The sequence below is a fragment of the Vanellus vanellus genome, assembly GCF_965231255.1.
Source record: "Vanellus vanellus genome assembly, chromosome: 3".
Classification (NCBI taxonomy): domain Eukaryota; kingdom Metazoa; phylum Chordata; class Aves; order Charadriiformes; family Charadriidae; genus Vanellus; species Vanellus vanellus.
This window is the reverse complement of record NC_138907.1, coordinates 34582686-34602484: the sequence shown is the minus strand read 5'-3', so window position 1 is coordinate 34602484 and position 19799 is coordinate 34582686. Positions and strand designations below refer to the sequence as shown.

General features: G+C 37.3%; 1 protein-coding gene across 1 annotated transcript in view; it reads right to left on the bottom strand.

Moving 5' to 3' along the window:
• Positions 1-9203: 9203 nt before the first annotated feature.
• The window catches only part of KIF6 (kinesin family member 6), a gene marked incomplete at both ends in the record, with an annotated part of 169772 nt that continues 159176 nt past the window's right edge, over positions 9204-19799 (bottom strand). The window contains 3 exons of the mRNA XM_082481021.1: positions 9204-9366; positions 11334-11423; positions 18956-19044. Of these exons, the coding sequence (XP_082337147.1) occupies positions 9204-9366; positions 11334-11423; positions 18956-19044 (342 nt within the window). The remainder of the gene's footprint in view (positions 9367-11333; positions 11424-18955; positions 19045-19799) is intronic.

The following is a 19799-nucleotide window of genomic DNA, read 5'->3' as shown; positions in this document are numbered from 1 at the left end:
GGATGTTAGTTTTCTGAGGGTTTTGTGAATCGAGTCATTAATATTGTCAAGGTGTGTTTATTTCCATATTTTTGATACTCTTACTAAAAGTACTTCAACATTAAAGGTGTATCCTATTTGGCTGACCAAGTGAAATAATTTCTAATCATTTCTAATCATCTAAACTTTAAGATGAGGTGTTATCATCTTTACTAGGACTACAATTTTTAAAGCATTTCAAAATAAGGCAAAAAAATTAAATTAATGGATAATGTAACAAACAGCTGGAGAGAACTTCAAGAGACACATGGAATATGTGATAACATGTACCCTGGGGCTGATGGAGAAAGCTGTGTTTCTGCAGAAAGCTGAAAAAAAAATAAAAATCAATTGCATGTGCACAAGAGTGAATATGCAGATAGTGATGAACCACTTTATAGCTGAGTGAGCTTACAGATAAATGCAAGGGCAAAATCATCAAATACGTGTTTAAGAAAGGATTTTCACAAACATGCACAGTTCCATTCAGGTGAGGGGAGCAGCATGCTCTGAAAATGTGAAAGAAAACAGCCTGTAAGTAGTTGATGCTGCCATATTTACATCCATGGAAAAGCTACAGAAATATCTACCTATAGATTTCAAGTTACAGAAATCATCAGTATTCTGTTTGCAAAGGTGTTTTTTTTTCCCCTAGTGTCAGGTTGCAACACGGAATAAAACAAAACGATTCTGTGCAGTAGCCTAGAAGTTATGTCTTGCCACAAGAAAAAAGAAAATTGAATATATACATTTGGAAGTAAACTGAAGACTTATGATTTCTGAGTGAGTTCTGAATCTGGAAGATGGAACTCAGCATGGCTTACCACATTGGAAATGAAATTTGGCTTCCAGGTAAAAAGGCATAATATACAATATGCTGAAATAACAATAATAGCAGATCCCTTTTGATGATGGGATGACAAAGAACACTGTCTAATCTAACTTCTCTTGTTGCTCTTTAAAAGTTCTTCTGATTAAAAAATAAACAAAAACTGAGTTCAAAAACATTAGAAATAAAAAATGCTGAATGCAAAAACTTCTTAAGAGTAGCTGAACTTGGAAGTTGACTGTTACTCGGAGGCCCTGCTGTTCCAGTGCTCCCTGCCAATGTTAAACACAAGAGTGCATTTGGTCTCAAAGCCAAGGAATGAATTCTCACAAAACATATTTTGAATCCAGAGCTGAACATGACCTCCTTGATTATTCCTTCACTTATCATATCTTCCTCCCTCAATGCTGCTGCAATATGTGACTGACCCAATAGGATCCAGCTTTTCACAGAGAAAATCTGAGCTGTTCTGGAAAGGACAGATACCAAAATACATCCTGGCCTACAATCGAGACAATGAATCACTTTACATGTATTACCTGGAGCAAATCAAAGGATTCAGGGCTCTCCAATAGCTTCTCCTATTGTTGTTACAGTCCCTAACGATTGTTAAACATGGACAGATGCTAAATAAAAGATAGGCCAAAAATAACTGACGTGGTTTCCTCACTGTATTTCAAAAGCCAGAAAAAATACTGTTGTGATCAGTAAGAGTATAATTTACACAGACACAAATAAGCTGTTTCTAAAATAAGTAATTAAATGGTTGGAAGATACCTTGGCTGATCCTGTCATCCTCGAACTTCTGATGAAGAGTGAATTTTTGGACTAGTTTTTCTGGAAGAAATGTCTCTGTACAGAACTAGATGACAAATTAGATGCAAAGATCCAGGGACCCATTCTTCCACAGGGTATGCATTTCAGCCTGAACAGTTTGTACATGGAAATACTGCATTGTTTTAAATTTGCTCTGTTCCTTGAATGACTTTTAAAGCCTGCACTTCAGAGAAGAGTTAACGAAATTATTTTAGAACCATGTTAAACATAAATAAGAGTAACGCTGCATTTTTTCAGGCATGAGGCTTCCATCTCACAATTTTCTAGTTCTAATTTTGTTCTCACTCCAAATTTAAACCAATCATTTTGACTTCCTGGTTTACACTCACATACGTGAAAACATGAAGCATTCTCAGATAAAAGTTTTAAAGAGTTCCAAGATTTCAGTAGTATTTTTTCCACACAGATTCCATGAAAAAAAAAAAAAAGTTTCCTTGAATTCTGCAGTTACTGTATTGAAGGAAGACCTTGTTGTTTCTGTTTTTTTTTTCTGTCTAAGTGCATTCGGGTAAACCCACTGTTGGCCCACAAATACAAGTACTTGTTTAGTTCCCTGTTTGCGTCAAATGAATCACCTCAGCTGCCCAAAAAATTGAACAGAAGATAATCGTTAGAAAATCTCAGGTGCGGCCCCTGAGACTTCCATCAAGGAAAGGGAAAACAAAGTTTTAGTCGAAAGTCTCCAATTTTATTGTGGTAGTATCAAATCACGGCATGGATAGTAACTATTATAAGTATCTAGTTTACATTGCTTGCCTCATTGATGAGGTTTCAAAGCAAACGCTGCAGGAAGTGAAACAGAAAAAAATATTAGAAAAAGATCATTTAACATTGATTTAAACAACAATAAAAGTGGTTCTATGAAATAATCTGAAAACAGAATTTTGATTGCTGTTGTTATTAGAAATGGACTTTGAAAAGACAAACAAATTCTATATAGAGCTACCAAACATCTTATATGTGACTAGGCATTCCCAGATTCTCATCTTGTTGGCACCCGTATTCACCAGCTGGATATTTGGTACGGGCAACATTTACAAGATCTTAACATTTTGTTATGTTGAAGGACTGTCAGTTTATACTATTGACATAAAACACTTGCATTCTATGATTGATTAAACCAGGTAAGAACAATTAATTCTGTTGTTGGGAAGCTATTACAATATATATACACCCACCATTACATGTGTGAACCTCATTATTCCACTTCAAAGCCTCTTTCATAAAAAACACAGGTATGAAAATGGGAGATTGAATTAGGCCTGTCCATCTTCCAAGCAAGAGAAACATAAGGTTATGTCATTTTCTTCTTGGAGCTCTCCGGAAAACTGCAGTGCCCAGGAAGTGATGACAACAGAGACAAGTGCCCAAGCCAAAAGCTGGTGAGCTCAAGGGTTTCACTAGTGTGGTTCCAGACTGTGTGGAGATCCCTGGCAGATTCAGCATAAATGAGAACAGACCCTTTGGCCTATATTATAAGTCTGGGTCATACCCTGACACTCCCAGAAGCTATGTGGCTGTAGAAGACCAGCAGATGTCTATCTTCTCCTGAAATGAACTATATAGAAGGATTGGAAATGCCTTGAAAGAAGAAATGAGATGATCCACAATGGCTGGCATAAATTAATCCTGGAAATATCTGTATGATATCATGGAATCACAGAATCACGGAGTTTCAGAGTTGGAAGGGACCTCTAGAGATCATCTAGTCCAACTCCCCTACTAAAGTAGGACTGCCTAGAGCACATTTCTCAGGACTGCATCCAGGCGGGTCTTGAAAATCTCCAGAGAAGGGGACTCCACAACCTCCCTGGGCAGCCTGTGCCAGTGCTCTGTCACCCTCACCGTAAAGAAGTTTTTCCATGTATTTGAACGGAACTTCCTGTGTTCTAACTTGGGCCCATTACCCCTCGTCCTGTCACTGGGAACCATTGAAAAGAGCCTGGCTCCATCCTCCTTCAACCCACCGTTTAGACACTTGTAAGCATTAATAATATCTAGCACTGTAGAGCTATTTCCCCAAGAAATCTCCACAAAGGAGATACTTGGATTTATTCTGGTTGGAGATAATAAATCAATTGTATTTACCATATAAATATTTAACCAACCAACAGCTAGATATTACCACAAATAGACAGGAGTCAGATATGCATGAGAATCTCTATGCTTAGCAATACTGTTTTACAGGTGGCTTAAGCAGGAGTCAAGACCATTATAAATGCGGGCCTTTGATTGTTTCTTCACTGTGGTAAACGCTTGGGTTATTTCAAATTAATCTAGAAATTATATGAAGATAGATTATTAAAACAAGTAACTTTGTTCATCTGCAGCCAACCAAACATTCTTGAAGCAACAAGTGCTTTCATGAAGACAAGAAGACTTAGAGAGAAAACCCAGTAGCCTTCCAACACCTGTGAGAAGGCCACCAAGAAGATGGAGCCAGGCTTTTGACAGTGTGGCTTGTGAAAGAAAACAAAAGTTCAGGCTGGACATAAGGAAAAACTCTTTCATGCTGAAGGCAGTCAAGCATTGGAACAGATTGCTTAGAAAGGTTATGCAGTCTCCATCCTTGGAGGTTTTCAAGATCAGACTGAACAAAGTCCTCAGCAGCTTGGTTTGATCTCATAGATGATGCTGTTTTGAGCAAGAGGTGGGATTAAAGACTTGCTGAGGTCCTTTTGAACCTGAATTTTTCCATGAACCCAAGAGGCAACCTTTGAAGACTGCAGGCAATTTTTTAAAAAAGTGTATGCTTTATGTCTTAAGACTATTATCTACTGAATGAGCATTTTTTTCTTTCCACATGTAATATCATTTCCAAAAGAAGTGAGAAAGGCTTTATATTTATTTATACGGTTTTATATATTTATATGGTTTTCTACTATTGGATGCACTTTTGTCCAAGCTCTTCTTATGTGCTTGGTACACTCTTAATCTCAGACCATTCTTCCAGTCAGGTATTACTTTGCTGATAGTGATTGGATTTCACATCAATTTTACAACATTGTAAAAAAAGGCTAGAGAATTTTGAAACAGGAGAGCAAGTTACCTTTTCTCTCTGTGAGCTAGATATGTGGCAAAGAGAAAACAACACTGAATACGTAATCATCAAGTAGTAGCAGTGTCACATAGATCATACCAGGATAGCGCTGAGATCCTTCTCTTTACCAGTTAATGAAAGCTATTGGAAATGCTTCAATGTCAAAAGAAATGAGCTGTTGTACCAGTATTTCTCTTTTGTCCACCTTCAAATAAATTCATCATAATCGGGATTTTAATGAAAACCAAAAAAGACAGCTGCTTCACCCAGAAACGGTTTGGAATGTCTGGTTCTTCTCCAGCTAGCTGGGCTGGATGGAGGCAGGATGGTGGCCCTGCTCTCCTCAATGAAGCTGTATAAACATTAATTCACTGTATATTTAATACAGTGTTTATATATAATAGAGTAAGAAGAAGAAAAATAAAGACAGACAGATAAAGATTCTGGCAGAAGAAGGACATTTTAATATAATCTCCAACAAAGCAGACATACAAAAGGGGAAAGACCTGTGGATTTTCCCACCTCTCTGAACTCAGAGAAGCAGACTGTATTTTGCATTGCATTTTTTGATTTGTTTTAGTCTGATGTGCAAAAAAGTTGTTGCATAACGAGATACTATGCTATAAAGTAGCATCGAGTCAATAGTGAATGTATGTTGTATACAATATATAACTGCATTTAAATTTTCACATCTCATTTGTTGTTTACAACTATTTGTCCTATTTTACTTTAAGCCTATCAAGTGTCATTGTTTCTTCTGAAATGCGTATATTCTGGGAGGGTGTATATTTTGCACAACACCATGTATTTAAATGAAAAAAAAAGTTGGGAACCTTTGAACTCTAGAATTACTTTCTAATAAAAATTTATTTTCATATTACAATGGAATCTGTGTTCTAATAATCTGATATGAAAACTACTATTTCTTGGGGAAAAAAATAAAAATCAGCAAAAGGTCTCAAATGAAATTTTATAGACTTTTGTAACCCAGATAACTACTATTTTTGCACAGACATCTCTGGATGCCAACTAGATGTAATTAGTAAAGCCTTATGCAAATCCATGCAAACAAAACCACTATCAGTAGTAATAAGTGTTCCCCAGATTAAAGATGTAGAAGAAAACGAATACATTACATAATTTTAACATTTAGAAAACATACAATGAATTCTCAATAAGCAAACGTATTTGCCAAACTCCTGATTGGTTGTTTTAGTTTTGCTTAATCTTAATGCAAGCTGAAGATACTGAGTGCAAATATTCAAATATCATTCCTTGGAGAAATGGATTTTGTTGTCAAAGACAAATCACTTCTATGTCTTTAACAATTAAATCTGTACATCTAAAGTAGTTATTCATACCTGTTTCTAAACAGAAGAGGGAGGCAAAGAATAAAGGTCTTTATTTCTAAAAGGAAATAGTGGACTTCAACAAGAATGTCATTTGTTCCCCAAGCCTGAAAGGACATAAAGAATACATTAGACTATATTTCAGGTTGTGTTGTCAGTTTTAAAATGAACTTCAGGAACATAAAACCAAAGAAAGGAGAAAAACAAAAGATAGGAGAAAAACAAAGATCTTTTAATTAAAAACTTTTAAGACAAAGGCAACAAAAGCATATGTTTGCAGAGAAGCCCTTTGTTAAAAGCTTTCCAAAGCTTTTATTACAATGCTTTAACAGTCCCAGTGAATGTACCTGCTTTAATTCCTCTCTGTTTAGAAAGCAAATGGTAACACCTACAAACCCTGAGGTAATCTTCCCTCAGACCTTTCATTCCCTCCCCTGCATTACTGTCACTAAGGTTATTGAGCATTCCCATGCTTTCTGTTTATGAAACGTATTTTCCACTCTGTTGGCTTCTGCACACATTTATCCCCCTTTTTCCCCCCAGCTAATGTAAAGTGGGGCCCTCAGTTTGCTTCTAAGATACTGATATAACAGTTTGAAAGGGTCAGGATCAATAAAGGAAAGAGCAGTAAGTATGTTGACATTTTTTAGGCCTCGCAGACTTTGGTTTGGCTCTGCTTTCTCTGTTGTTTCCTGCAGGGCACTCTGCGTGTAATAATCATGGAGGGAGTGAATACACTTGTGTGCACATGCAGAAATGTTTATTGACCATCTCAGTTGAGGAGAGTTTGGGAGGGAGGCAAGAGAGCACTGGACTGGGACTCAGCACACTTAGCTTCTCTAGGAAGCTGTCTGACTCAGATTAGTGGCTCTGGGCAAATAATTTCTTTCTGGTTTATTTTGTGTTTGTTTGAAATTTATTGAAGAAAACTTCTGAGTGAGACTGATAACACATAACTTTTTTCTCAAAAGTATTCAGTCCTCTTCTACTCTTCCTCTCTGCTTAACTCTACTTTACCACTGATACTTTTTCTTTATAAACAAAACCAAGTCCCCATCCCCAACCCCAAAAAGAAAACCCTCCAGTTCTCCTTTGCTTTGGATGCAACAGTTATTGGAAACTGTATAGCCACTGATGCACAACCACTACAGCAGTTACTGTGCCTCTCATCTCCTTTTAGTCTAGAAACAAGTCAGGTAAGAGTGAAGTGATGTGCTCACAGGAAAAGTGATGCTATCGCAGATATAGAAATAGTGGAGTCACTCAGCCCATTTTCTTCTCCCAATTAGAGAGGCTACCGCTGTGCCTCATAAACGCCTTCAAGTTTCACTATGGTGCTGAAGCACAAAGTACTTCCTTAGTAGTACTAATCCATAGATTTTCCTCTCCTTTATCTTGCTAAATTAGAATTTACAAACTTTTTTTGATCAATGGTTCCTGCTATTAGTGGCTCCATCCTTCAAATCTGGGAGGTTTTCCCTTTCCTCACAAGCAGCGAAGGAAGAAAAGCCTTTTTCTATCTGCCATGTCGACTCCAAATCCTTCCCACAAGTTGCTGCTGAGCTGTCTCTTACCCATGAGACGTCAGGTCTCTACAGGTTTGTAATATGCCAGTCATACTTATGAAGCCCCTTTACTTTTTGTTCCCCGCCTATGCTTAGTTATTGGTTGCGTCATCCAGCCCTGCACTGCCAGGATGACCAAATGCTACGCCATTCCTTTTCAGCCACTTAGGGCATGTAGCTCATCTTGTCTAACTGGACTTCAGAACCATTTTAAAAGTGTCGACTGTCCTTTGTTCTGCAAGAATACCTTTTATAACTTGGGGTCTAATAGTTGTCAATGTTGATAATGCCTAGTCCCTTCTGAAACTGATGGATGATGCTAGGTAATAGTCTGTGGCTGAAAAACAATCAGGATGGAAAAGGCATTTGAGAGAGACGTTCCTGATATGGTACATTTAAGAGATGATCACAGGACAAGATGTGCTTTTGTTAGTTAGATTACTGTACTTCACAGAATGAGTCAGATTTGGATCTTCTAAAGGCCTGAAATGTTTGTTGTAAGACGCTTATCTGTAACCTTCCTCTGGTGAGCTGCCTATAAATTCAACTTAATTTCATTTGCAGAAGAAACCTGACAACAGCTTTTCTAAATAAAGACAAAAGGGATCCCAAAGCCTAAGTGTGCTAAGTGTTTGCTTTGGATGAGTGTAGGGAGGCTGTTTTTTCAGCCACTGTGTGTTTACCTGACAGTTTTCTGATAAGCAGTGTGATACCAAAACCCCACTTTGTGGTAGTGCTAACACCATCTGCCAGGTGCTGATAGCTTGCTGAATAATGCTGTCATCAGCACTCAAGTGCTGATGGAAAGTTATTGCTTCAGTAACCACTACCGCTCTCATCTTCTGTCTAATTGGTTGCTGCCACTAAAAACTATTGTTCCAAAAGGAAAAAAAAAAAAAAAAAAGAGGAAAATCACAGATCATTTTTCTTTATCATGATGAATTACTTTTAGGCTACCTTGCAGTGCCACCGTTGTGTATTTATTGCTTTCTGCTTCCTGCCAATTTTACTTATCTACACTGTAGAGTGAACTTTATTGCCTACCTGTGATTGCTCTCAGCACCTGATTTGGTGGCAAATACCCATAGAAAGTTTCATTAGACCTTGATATAGTGAAATACCTGTTAAGGGCATACTCTGCCAGATACAGTGGGGCAGTCTGCCTCATGAGGTAGGCTACAGTGCAATCGTTTGCGTAATCTTTATTTGACGTCAATTGTTACAGCTAAATTTGTACCAGCTGAAAACCAGGCCGGTTTAAAGAAAATGTATACAGAAAATCTTGGAAGTATTTTAATCATCAAGAAACCACATTCAAATGCATTTACTTAAGTGTAAAGAAATACACTGTGCAGGCTGCATGCCTGTCCCAGAAAGTTCACTGCTGGTGGCTGAGAAAAACCGCCAGCCTTCATACTTTTACACTGCAGCGTTGAGCTACCAAAATAAATATATGTGAAGAACCTCAAGTGTTTAGAACGGCTGAGAACATAATGTAATATAACTTAAGCCAGAATCAGTTCTCACTTGCGTCAGTATAAATGTGGAATAAAGCTATTTTGGCTTTAAAATGCTGTACTGGAGATTTTGGTTTGGCTTCCTGTTTTTTGGCAGGATTTACCTTTCTTTTGCAGGATGTTCTCTCTTGCTTTAATGAAAGCTAGGATGTCAGCATCAGCCTGGCTGTCTCCAGTCAGAGGAACAGATGTACTTGAACTTGGTGGAGTCCTGAAATAAGAAAGTATGCTTGTGGACCCAACTGAGGAAGAAGGTTATTTTTCTATTCCATTATCTCCTCTCTGTTTTCAGCAGGAGGACTTTGTTCTCCAGGTACATTGTTAGAGAGGGCACAGTTCAGAGGAGAATCGAGCTCAGGACTTCTTAATGCTCTTATGTAGATTCTTAAGATTAGCCAATATTTTTTTAGGTTGGTAGGGCTACATGCTTATCAGCTATAAAACCTCTCACAAAGGGTTAAAAATATTTCACTGCTGAGTCAAAGACTTACTGCCAAGCGGAAAAGCCTAATATAGTGAGTTTACCAAAGAAATGATGGATGTGACTATGCCATGTGTTTGTCTGCTTCAGGAAAAAATGCTGCTATTTATTTGAACAGATCAATAGTATTTTTGCCTACTGTAAGGGAATTAAGTTCTCATACATGCCCAGAAGTAAACAACCACATGACATTCATGACATTTGCTGACAGGGGCAGCTCCTTTGTGCTGCCGAGTCTCCAGTCCCAGCTGAGATCTTGTGTCTATTCGATTAAATCATTGACTTACCTCTGCTTTTGACAGAGCCTCCAGTGGTATAAGATGATGTAGTACAATGAAGCTATTCTAATCAGCTAAGAATTCAGCCCTGTGTCTTTAGCCTTGTGTAAAGATCAAACACTAATGATGAAATGAGAAATATAGTGATAAAAATTACAATATGAAAGGAGAAGTGGAACTAAAGGGAGATTTTTTTTTAACATATCCTACCTTTGTAATTGTAATTATTTCCACTGTTCCCTACTGACTGTTGCAGTAGAATGTAATTGTGCCTGACATAAAATGGAAGTCTGATATCCTTGTTTCATGCTGCTAATTAAGTCCTCAGTTGCTGAATTAGTGAACTAAAATTCTGGAAAAAAATCCAGAAATGGCTATGAAAGTAATAAAATTTCTCTTTTTATGTAATTTACAAGGTGATCTCAGAATACCAGCAAAGGCTTGTTCTCTTATTGACTTTCACTTGATTAGCAACAATATAAAGAATACAAAATACACAATATATTTGAGAAGGTACTGTCTAAATTCCATTTTATCTTCTCTTTTTCTTCTGTTTTTTTTTTTTTTTTTTTTAAACACAAATGGAATTTAAAACATTAGATTTTGGGGGATGAAATTTTCCATGATTTTTTTCTGTTCTAGAAATGGATGGGTTTGGAAAATGAAAGAAAAAAAACCCTTGTGATTTGTTCTTCCTAACACAGTAGGAAAAACAGTAACTTAACCATATTTTCCTAAGAGCCTTGATAGCCAGAACTGTTGAGGACAATAAGAATGTAACTTCTGGAAGTATACTGACTTGGCATAGTGTTTTGACCGGAGAAAAGAACATGGAAATGAGTACGTTAGAAAAAATAGAGAAGCTGTCAAAAAAAAAAAAATATAGTTTCTGCTAACCTGCTAAGCTAATTTTCATGAAGCAGTAGAGAAAGCATGACATGTAACCCTTGCCAAGCCTGACACACCCAGGCTACTGGTGTTATTTTATTTTACTACAGTAATTTGTAGGAGGGAGACTCAAAACATTTTAAGGACAAAATCATGGGAATGAAAAAATCTCCGCGTAGTTCCTGCTTTCTGCAATACTTTCATACTCTGATCTCTCTTCCTTTCAAATGTTTTTATTTACTCTTTCAGAGCCTCTTTCTCTTGCTGAGAAGACACAGTCATGAGGATTCATAAGCTCATGGGAAAAAAATCCTCAGGCCAAACAAGAAACAACCTCTTTAATGCTGATAGTGCAGCTACTTGGTGTAAAGCTACGGGACAGCTTTGGTGCTGGAAGTTGGAGGATAATCTGCAAGTTTTATTTTTGTTTTTCGAGGAGACTGTTGTTGAAGAGACTGATGGGGGTTACCTAGGCATTATATTACTTACTGGTTTGCTTTTTCCTCTGAATAGCTCAGGTACGCTTCTTACCTTGTTTTTAAAGTAGGGTTACTAGAAATGATTGGATTGTTTTTCCCAGCTGGATCTTCATTAGGGCTGACTCCCGTGGTCTCTGAAAAACTGGAATGGAAGCAGAAATAAAGGAAAGAGTATAGCTCTTGTGGAGGGAATATTAATATATGCTAAGTAACTACAAAGAAGCTGTTTTTCAAGACTTTTTTTATCTATATAAAGCACTTGTTTACTGGAAAAGGATTTTCAGTTGAATCCATGTGATGATTAGGTTTATGTAGAGAATGTGGCTATGAAAGAACAACAAATAAGCTCATAAAGATTATACTTTTAGTATTTGCCTTGTAAGCAGGGCTTGTAAAGCACTTTGATGTGTCTGATGTACAGTTTGTAATGATATATTTAGTTCCTAAACTGACTACTAGCCAAGTGAGGCCTTAGCTCATTTTCCATTCTTTCTTTAGTCAGGCAAAATTATTACCGAAATCAGTGGGAGACTGGATAAAAACTCAGTGAGGACTTTGGGATGTGGCTTGTTGATGACAGCCAAATATATTGCAAACAGCTGTTGAGCATTCCTGTCCCTGCAGATACCGTTATCAAGGAACCTCTCCACCAGGAAGGCAGATTTCTGCCACGGGATGTCTAGGGACTCTCCCTTCCCCAGGGGTTGTGTATGCTGCTGGAGCGGGTGGCAATCTTAGAGAGAGTGGAAACACTGAATTACTCAGTTTTAGGATTTTTCCAGTAGATGGCAGGATTGGCAAGGTCTTGCTTTTCTAACTCTGCAGTAGTTTGTTCATTGTTGGCTGATGAATTGATATTTCTGGCAGAGAACTCGAAAAAGGAAAGAAATTTATTACTAAAATTTTACTGTATTACACTGTGCCAGGTTCAGTTTTGCAGAAGATATTGTGCCCAAGAGTATAAGTCATTTTCAAATGAACAGCTCCAGGTTTACTGAATGTTTCCCTTTAACTCCTCAAGTCCCATACCATTTGCACCTGCCTAAATGGATTAAAATGACCTCAAGACTCAGCCTAATTCAACTACAGCAATATCATATTTAACGTTAATAACATTCTGTACTTTATTACACCTACATATTACAAGGGCTAGAAAGGATGTGTGATGTTATTACCTACTATGTGGTTTAACAATATCTGGGAACTTCACGTTATAGTTCTGCTTTAGGATTTCCTGAACATTTTTTCCATTGATTTGGCAGTTCTTAAAAATTAAGTGATTTAGGGTCTTAAATTCAATTTTCTAAAAGGACTCTGTGTCTGTGCCCTGAGATACCTAGGCATCCAAGTCATATAACCACGGTTTAACAAGTCACTACACATCAACTGAACCATAGCAACCGGCCATGACTCTGTTCCTAGCCTGCAACAAATGTAAGGTAATGTGATCCTTCTTCATCACTTTCTTTTCACTGAAATAAGGTGCTTTGTTTTTCATTTGCCATGAACAGAATATATAATTTTATAAATATTGTGAGTCAGCTGAAGTAATTTATTTTTAAGCTGCAGTAGTTTCTATGTTTGAATTAATTTTTTCCACTGAATTTAAATGAAAATTATTTTCCAAAATTGTTAAACCCCCATTTTAAAGGGGACTTAGATCCAGATCTGTTAAAAAACCTAGACTCTACAGGTGTGGCAGAGGTGTTTGACCTCTGGGGATCTCACTTTCAAGTGGATTCCTTGGCCCAGGACAATATGCCAAAACTTGCCTTAGAGTGCTCTGGGAGAACTATGCACCTGAGGAAGGTGATATCAAAAAAACCCCTTAGACTGAGTAAGGTGATATCCAGAATCAGGAAAGTAACATTACTTTGCTCAGAGATGGACCTTAAATTCCTACCCTCTGCCTGTGGGGGGTTACAGCCAGACATTTTTGTCTGTGGGATGCAAACTCTTGTCCTGCAAGTTAAGGAAATTTATAAGGAAGCTTATAACTAAGCTGCTTCCATATAAGAGGTTAACAATTAGAGTACTAATCTAATAATGAGTCCCTTGGCTCGGCAGAACTCAAATCCATGTTTTACGTATCCCAAAGATTTCTCTAATCCTTAGGCCAGAAGGATGGCCTGTATGGGGATAATTTATATCCTTCATACTGTAGCTCTGATAATGTTTCTATGGCACTGCAAGATACGTTGAATCGTAAGGGGATGAAAGAGTGTAATTTTGCTGTGCCGTGGTTTGTACACTCAGATGCAAATTGCTCCCAGCCTGTTCTCAGAAGCCAGAACTCTCCTCCTTCATCTGAGTGTTAGATCTTGTTCCAGTGATGAGAAAAGATGAGAAATTTTGCTACTACTGCTCTAAATTTAATGTAAAGTCATTATGACAGCATGGGATGAGGTAATGATCCCCTTCTCTGTGTGTTAAGCCTGAAGGACTGGACATCTCAAGATGCTCGACAAAGCCAGACAAAACCATAGCTGACCTGATTTACTGAGGACAGTCCTTCAAGAAAGAGGCTGGTCTGTAGAGGTGCCTTCCAACCAACATTTCTGTAATGTGTAAACAGGCACTCCTGGATCACAGTTTTGGATTTGGATGGACGTACAAGGTGTTGAAGTTCTGTGTCTTTGTCTGGCTCTTAAGCTCTAACATGATTCCCATTTTCATTCTGAATCTATCTGATTTTTCTTTGAGTTGAATTTAAGAAGTCTCAAAGCACCGTTTCCTGATAGCTTCAGTAAAATTCCTGCTTTTTCTGGAGATTAAAGATAGTCTGTCAACTTCATATGTCTCAGTTCTTTTTTAACCTAGTACCTGAAGTTTCACCCAGTGGGAAACTTGCTTTTTTTAAGGGATCATCTGTTGGGGGTATATGTCTCAGTCAGGCATGGAGCAGCAGCTACAGAGATGCGCACAGTGTTGCGACAGTGTCTCCCTTGCTGCAGGAACCCAAGGGCCAGAGACAACTGTCCCATGGACTGGCCAGCTCCATCAAGCACATAGGATAAAGGAGCTGGAGAGATCATGGGTGTCGTGGTATGAATGCTTGATGTGCCAGCTGAAAAAAAGTGGAAAATCAGGTAGATTAAAATGGAAAGCGTAAAATTTGAAGGTGTGCAACCTCCACAATGTTACAACGCCCTCAGCTGCAGTTCTCCAGTCAACTGAGGCTTGGACGTGTCGGGACGTTCTGTGTAAAGACAGGCAAGATTCAAGCTGCTAAAAGTCTAAGCATTTTAGTATTTGGTTACAAAATCAAATATGGCCAAACTTGTAAATTCATAGATAAATTGTTCAAGTTAAATTGTTACGAACAGAATGTGAAAAACTTTGAAATGTCATTAATCAATGACATTATTCCCAGATTATATTTTATCATCATGTAATGCTGAGGAAAATTGGCAGCAATGAAAAATGATTATGACAGAAAATGCTGCAAAATATGTAAACATTTCCCTTGTTTCACATGGCATTAATATAGGGAGTAAATTTTGCAATCCAGGACAATAAATGTTAAAAAATCTGATGCTCAAAGTCATCAGAAGAACATGAAGATTTATCTGAAAATATGTCCAAGGGAATCGAAGATTTTGAAGAACAAGGTGGAGAGCCAAGGAATCTGAGATTGAACGTATTATGGGGCTTGCTGGAACAGGACAAATGAAATTCAGTAAAAGGGAATGAGTGAGGTTTAGAAAGATCTGACTGAATTAAAAACTAATGCATTCCTTCCAAGAGAAGGAAAAAAAATCCAAAATTTCTCAGAAGATTTGAGTAACTATCCAACACTTGTTTCATTCAAGGGGAATACAAGAACAGTTCAACACTAGTGAAATTAAATATTCAGTGGGAGAAGTAACTTCAACAGACGAGGATCTGATAAATTTCTTAAACTAAAGCCAGTGTGAGAGAAGACTATATAAGGATGAACAAAACACGGTGCTTGAATTCTGAAGTGGAGGAGACATGGAGTGCTGAGCCTGACATGCACTTTAAGACTTTCTGCAGACTTCACAGGAACCCATTAAGAGATACAAACGTACATACAGTACGAGTTGCAGTTACTACCACAGCTTTATGGTGGAGACAATATGGACAAGTAGGGTATTCTCTTTCAAGTCTGAGGGATTTTATTAAGTATTCCTTTTGAATAAAATAACTTCTTGATGATTATTTCAAGTTCCTCTTCCTTTCTGTTCATAATATGACTCTGGGATTGGTGATTAGATCCTTTTCTGTCTGAAAGTTGGGTCATTCTTTCTCTACTTTGCACAGTTGTTCATTTTAAGTAATACGTTCAGATGAGATGAGATTTAATATTTCTGCAACCTTCGTATGAAAGACATATGCAAAGATAAATATAGTCTGAAAATCTTTTGAATCTAGTCAACAGGTTAATGACCATGAGTCTGTAAGCCTCTACAACATACAAACTACTGGTTTCAATTATTTTATGCGTATCAGATTTTTTGGTACAGTTTTTAACCTATTCAACAAATTACTATTCCCACACAGAAATGTTTTTTCTCATCCCAAACCCACTGATAACCCTTATGTCACCCTTTTCCCCACTTCAGCTCTGTGGTCACTGAAATCAATGTTTTGCTTCTTACTCTAGTGGGAGTAGTAGGATCAAGCCAATGGCTTTTAAACTTTACTAAGGCAGAAATGTTCCCTGTTCAACTCTTTTATTAACACACACTCATTTCTACACTTAACAATTCAGCCTTTTTTTTTTTTTCATTTGAAAAAGAGACATGTTTGGCCATGAATCAAGTGCCTTTTATATGTGTGTATCCCTCTTAAGCCTCAAAAGGATTACCAGCTTCCCTTCTCTGTTATTTTAGTTATAAATTGATTTAATATAAAATACAATTTGAGTCTATCACATTCCCTTCCTCAGGCCTACTTTTCTCTGGTAACATGACTAAGGTGTGTCAAACAATAACAATCCATATGAATCATGCACTAGAAGGTGATCGAAAGATTTTGTTCAAATACATAAATAAAACTCAAGAAAGATTATGGAATATACCTTTATCCTTTATATGCAGAGATAGATAATTTATTACTTCTAATCCTGAAGATTGTATTTATATCCGTTCACACTCAGGAGTTTGTCGGAATGGTTTTGCTGCCTACTTACTCTGTCAACAGCAGTCTGAGATTTCTGACATGTAGACCGCTAAGTTTTAGATCTTATATCTATTGAACACACCTGTGAACTGAATTCTATCTTGGAAATAGGTTTTATTTACACCATATTATATCAAATATAATTTATATCAGTTTCTGCTTTTGTGACCAGTTATTCTGCTGGGTGAAGACAGCAATATCATTTCAGAGAAAGAGATTGTTGATTTCTAGATGAGTTAGAAACAAAGAGCCATTTGTGTCTCAGGACTATGTAACCGAGAGGAGCAATTGTAGCTTGAACTCATCCTATACAATCACGGGAACTGGTAAGTAAAGTTCCTGTGTCAACTGGGGTCAAAGAAATCCCTGGGAAATAAATATGCTACTGTGTTATACTTTTAAAGCCTGTGAAACTGGAAACTTTTACCCTAAGATGTTATTGCCTCAAGTAGGGGGAAAAGTAAATTTTCATGCACAGTGGGATGTTAAGCCTGCAGCTCCTGTCTCACAAAAAACAGAAATAGTGTTTCTACTTCCATATATATCACACTGTAAATGTACCTGTGTAAAATATGTTTAAACAGCCTAGCACAAAATAAGATCAGCTATCTGGAACTATAAGAAGGACAGAGTAGTTACCTTCAAAAGATCATTGCAAGAAAATTGACAGAGATGGGAAAACAAAACTATATTCATCCTGACTCCCTTTACAATTTAAGTTCAAGAAGATAAATGTTCTGCGTCTGTGATATGTATGCAAGGATCATCCAGTCAATCTCAGTCAACATGCCTATTACTTAGACACAGAGAAATTGTTCATTATAAAGAAGGGATTTTTCTCAAGAGACCACATGGAGCAGTACAGGACGCTCAAGTAAGTTTGGTAGCTGAAAGCAACCAGGCACCTTCCCCCATTCTATTCAAAATGCTAGATGCACTTTTCTGAGACCTGTTCTCTAGCAATAAACACAAACAGTAAAAGCATTTGAAAGAACAGTTTAAAAGACAATTAGAAAGAAACCAGTTATGCAATTTTGCTTCTGAGCTAGGATGGGGTAAAGAGAAATCACTGCTCCTGGAGGCCAGTATCCCATTGCACAGGAAAGTCCCGGGGCATTATTATATGTTCTTTTTAATTCTTGCTTAGACTACAAAAGATATGACTCTCCTGAGCAATGCATGAGCACACAAACTGGAAATTGTTGTTCCCAAGACCAAAGGGGCAGAGAGGTTGTGCAAGAGATCCTTAGTTCAAAGTTAGAAAGAGCGACAGTCATGGATTGCTTGAGCTACTTTGGCTGACTTTGTCCTAAACTAGACCAAAGATGCTCTCACGTTCTGTTCCATCAGCTTTTCTGTGGGACAAGTAACCTCCAGCCTAAAACCAGAAATTAACAGACCAAATTAGGCCTAAAACCTGCCAGCCATTTGCACAGCAAATAGTGCCTAAGTCTTGAGAGAATGCAGAATAAGAACTGAAGTAGAGAAGACTAGAGTCAATTTTCATCAGCTTGAGACATCTGAAAATGCCTTTTTTGACAACTTTAGAGCATTATGCATTTCCTTCTCTGCACTGATTATGGACCATTTACTATAGAAACACCAAAGGTTACAATAAAAATCAGAATCTATTTTATGGTTTTAAGAAAATCCAGTATTCACTATTTAATGGTATATAGGATATATTAAGTTTGCTAAAAAGCAGGAAACATCATTTATGCAGAGTATTGTTATAAAATTGTAGGTAAAGCCACTCATCAGAGAAAGAGTAACTGGATAATGAGAAGGAGGGGGAGAGAGAGGGACAAAAAGAGAGCAAGAATGAGGTAGGGAGGGAGAGAGGAAGAGAGAAGGAGAGAGAACACCTCCATTTATTGTCAAGGAATATGGAAACCTGCACATTCAGGTATGTGTTTTCCTGCACTCTACTTTGCTTGAAGGCTATGAAAGATCTATTACTGCAAATCTAAATTAGAGGTTTTGAAATCAGAAGTGACTGACAATGAAACAACCAAGATGACTACATTTTTCTGCCGTAGAGGATGCACCAGTGTTTTACAATATCAAATGCCATATCATTGTGGAATAATATGCTGCATAAATGTAGCACCAGGACAGTTTTCAACAGCAAATTTATCTAGGCTATATATTAAATAACTTCTTAATCTTTTTTTGGTTTGCAGCCCCCTGAATATATTCCAAAGGAGATATAGTCTCCTCATTTAACAAAATTGACTGATAATAGGCTTGCTTTTCTTAGCTATCTGTCATGGGTGATGTGACCTAGAGACAAGTTTCCACAGTCCCAAGACCAACAAGTCAAAAGAACTGAGTTACAATAAGCTACCTTCAATGTGACTGAAAAATAACCGAATGAAAAAAATTCATTTTCTACACAGTCATTTCTCTTGTAACTGGAAAGGCAGTGTTTGAGTGGGAGATTTGCAAAAGCATTCTGGTGAACTGCACTTCTACTAAAACTGCATTTTTTTTATAAGTAAGTAAGGAAGAGAAAAATGACCAATTTACCTGTTGGGTGATAGATGTTGCGAGGATTTGATAAACTGGGGATAAACAGTTGCGGTATTTGGTGATCTAACCACCTCTGGCTTTTCCTGCTGGGTTTAGATTGAAAAACAAAATTATGTAGGATAGGATTTTTTTAGAATGCTTAGTATTGGCCTACAAGTCTCACCAATACCAAGGTAGGCAATGACTCATTTAGAAAACATGGAGTCTGAATCACACAGTATTTTCTTCACTTGGACAAACACTTCTGAACAAAGAGAAAAGTGTTTAGGATTGGTTCAAGTATTTTTAAGCTCAAGTTACAGGTTTTTAATATGTATCAGCATGTGCTCGCCGATTTGGGTTTCTTAGGGAGCTCAGATGTATAGGTAGGTCAAGATCCAAGAAATCAATCCCAATTATTTTTTCCAGTTTTCTAATCTTCTACTGAGGAATCATGAGAGGCTGAATCCTGGACCTCTCCTGTTAAGGGATGGAGAAAACTGTGTTCCAGTGGACTGAAGAATATTACTTGCAGTGCTTTGAAAAGCCTAAATATTTAGACAGGAGGGTGACTAAAGCGTTATCCTCTTTGCCACTAATATGGTTAGGGATTTTAACCCGAAAAGTATTCTGCAATGATAACTTGAAGCTAAGCTAGTTAGGTGGCACTTTATGGATAACTAAGTTCCTTGTCTTAAGTTCCATATTTACTTTAGGCTGTTTTCTTAAAAATATGGTTTAAATTTTTACTCATAAGAATTAAACAAAATATTATCTTAAAAATTCTTTGTTTATAACAACTTTTCCCCAAGGAGTAAATCTTCTCTTCCAGTTAATAATAAATGATAGGGGATGTATTGCA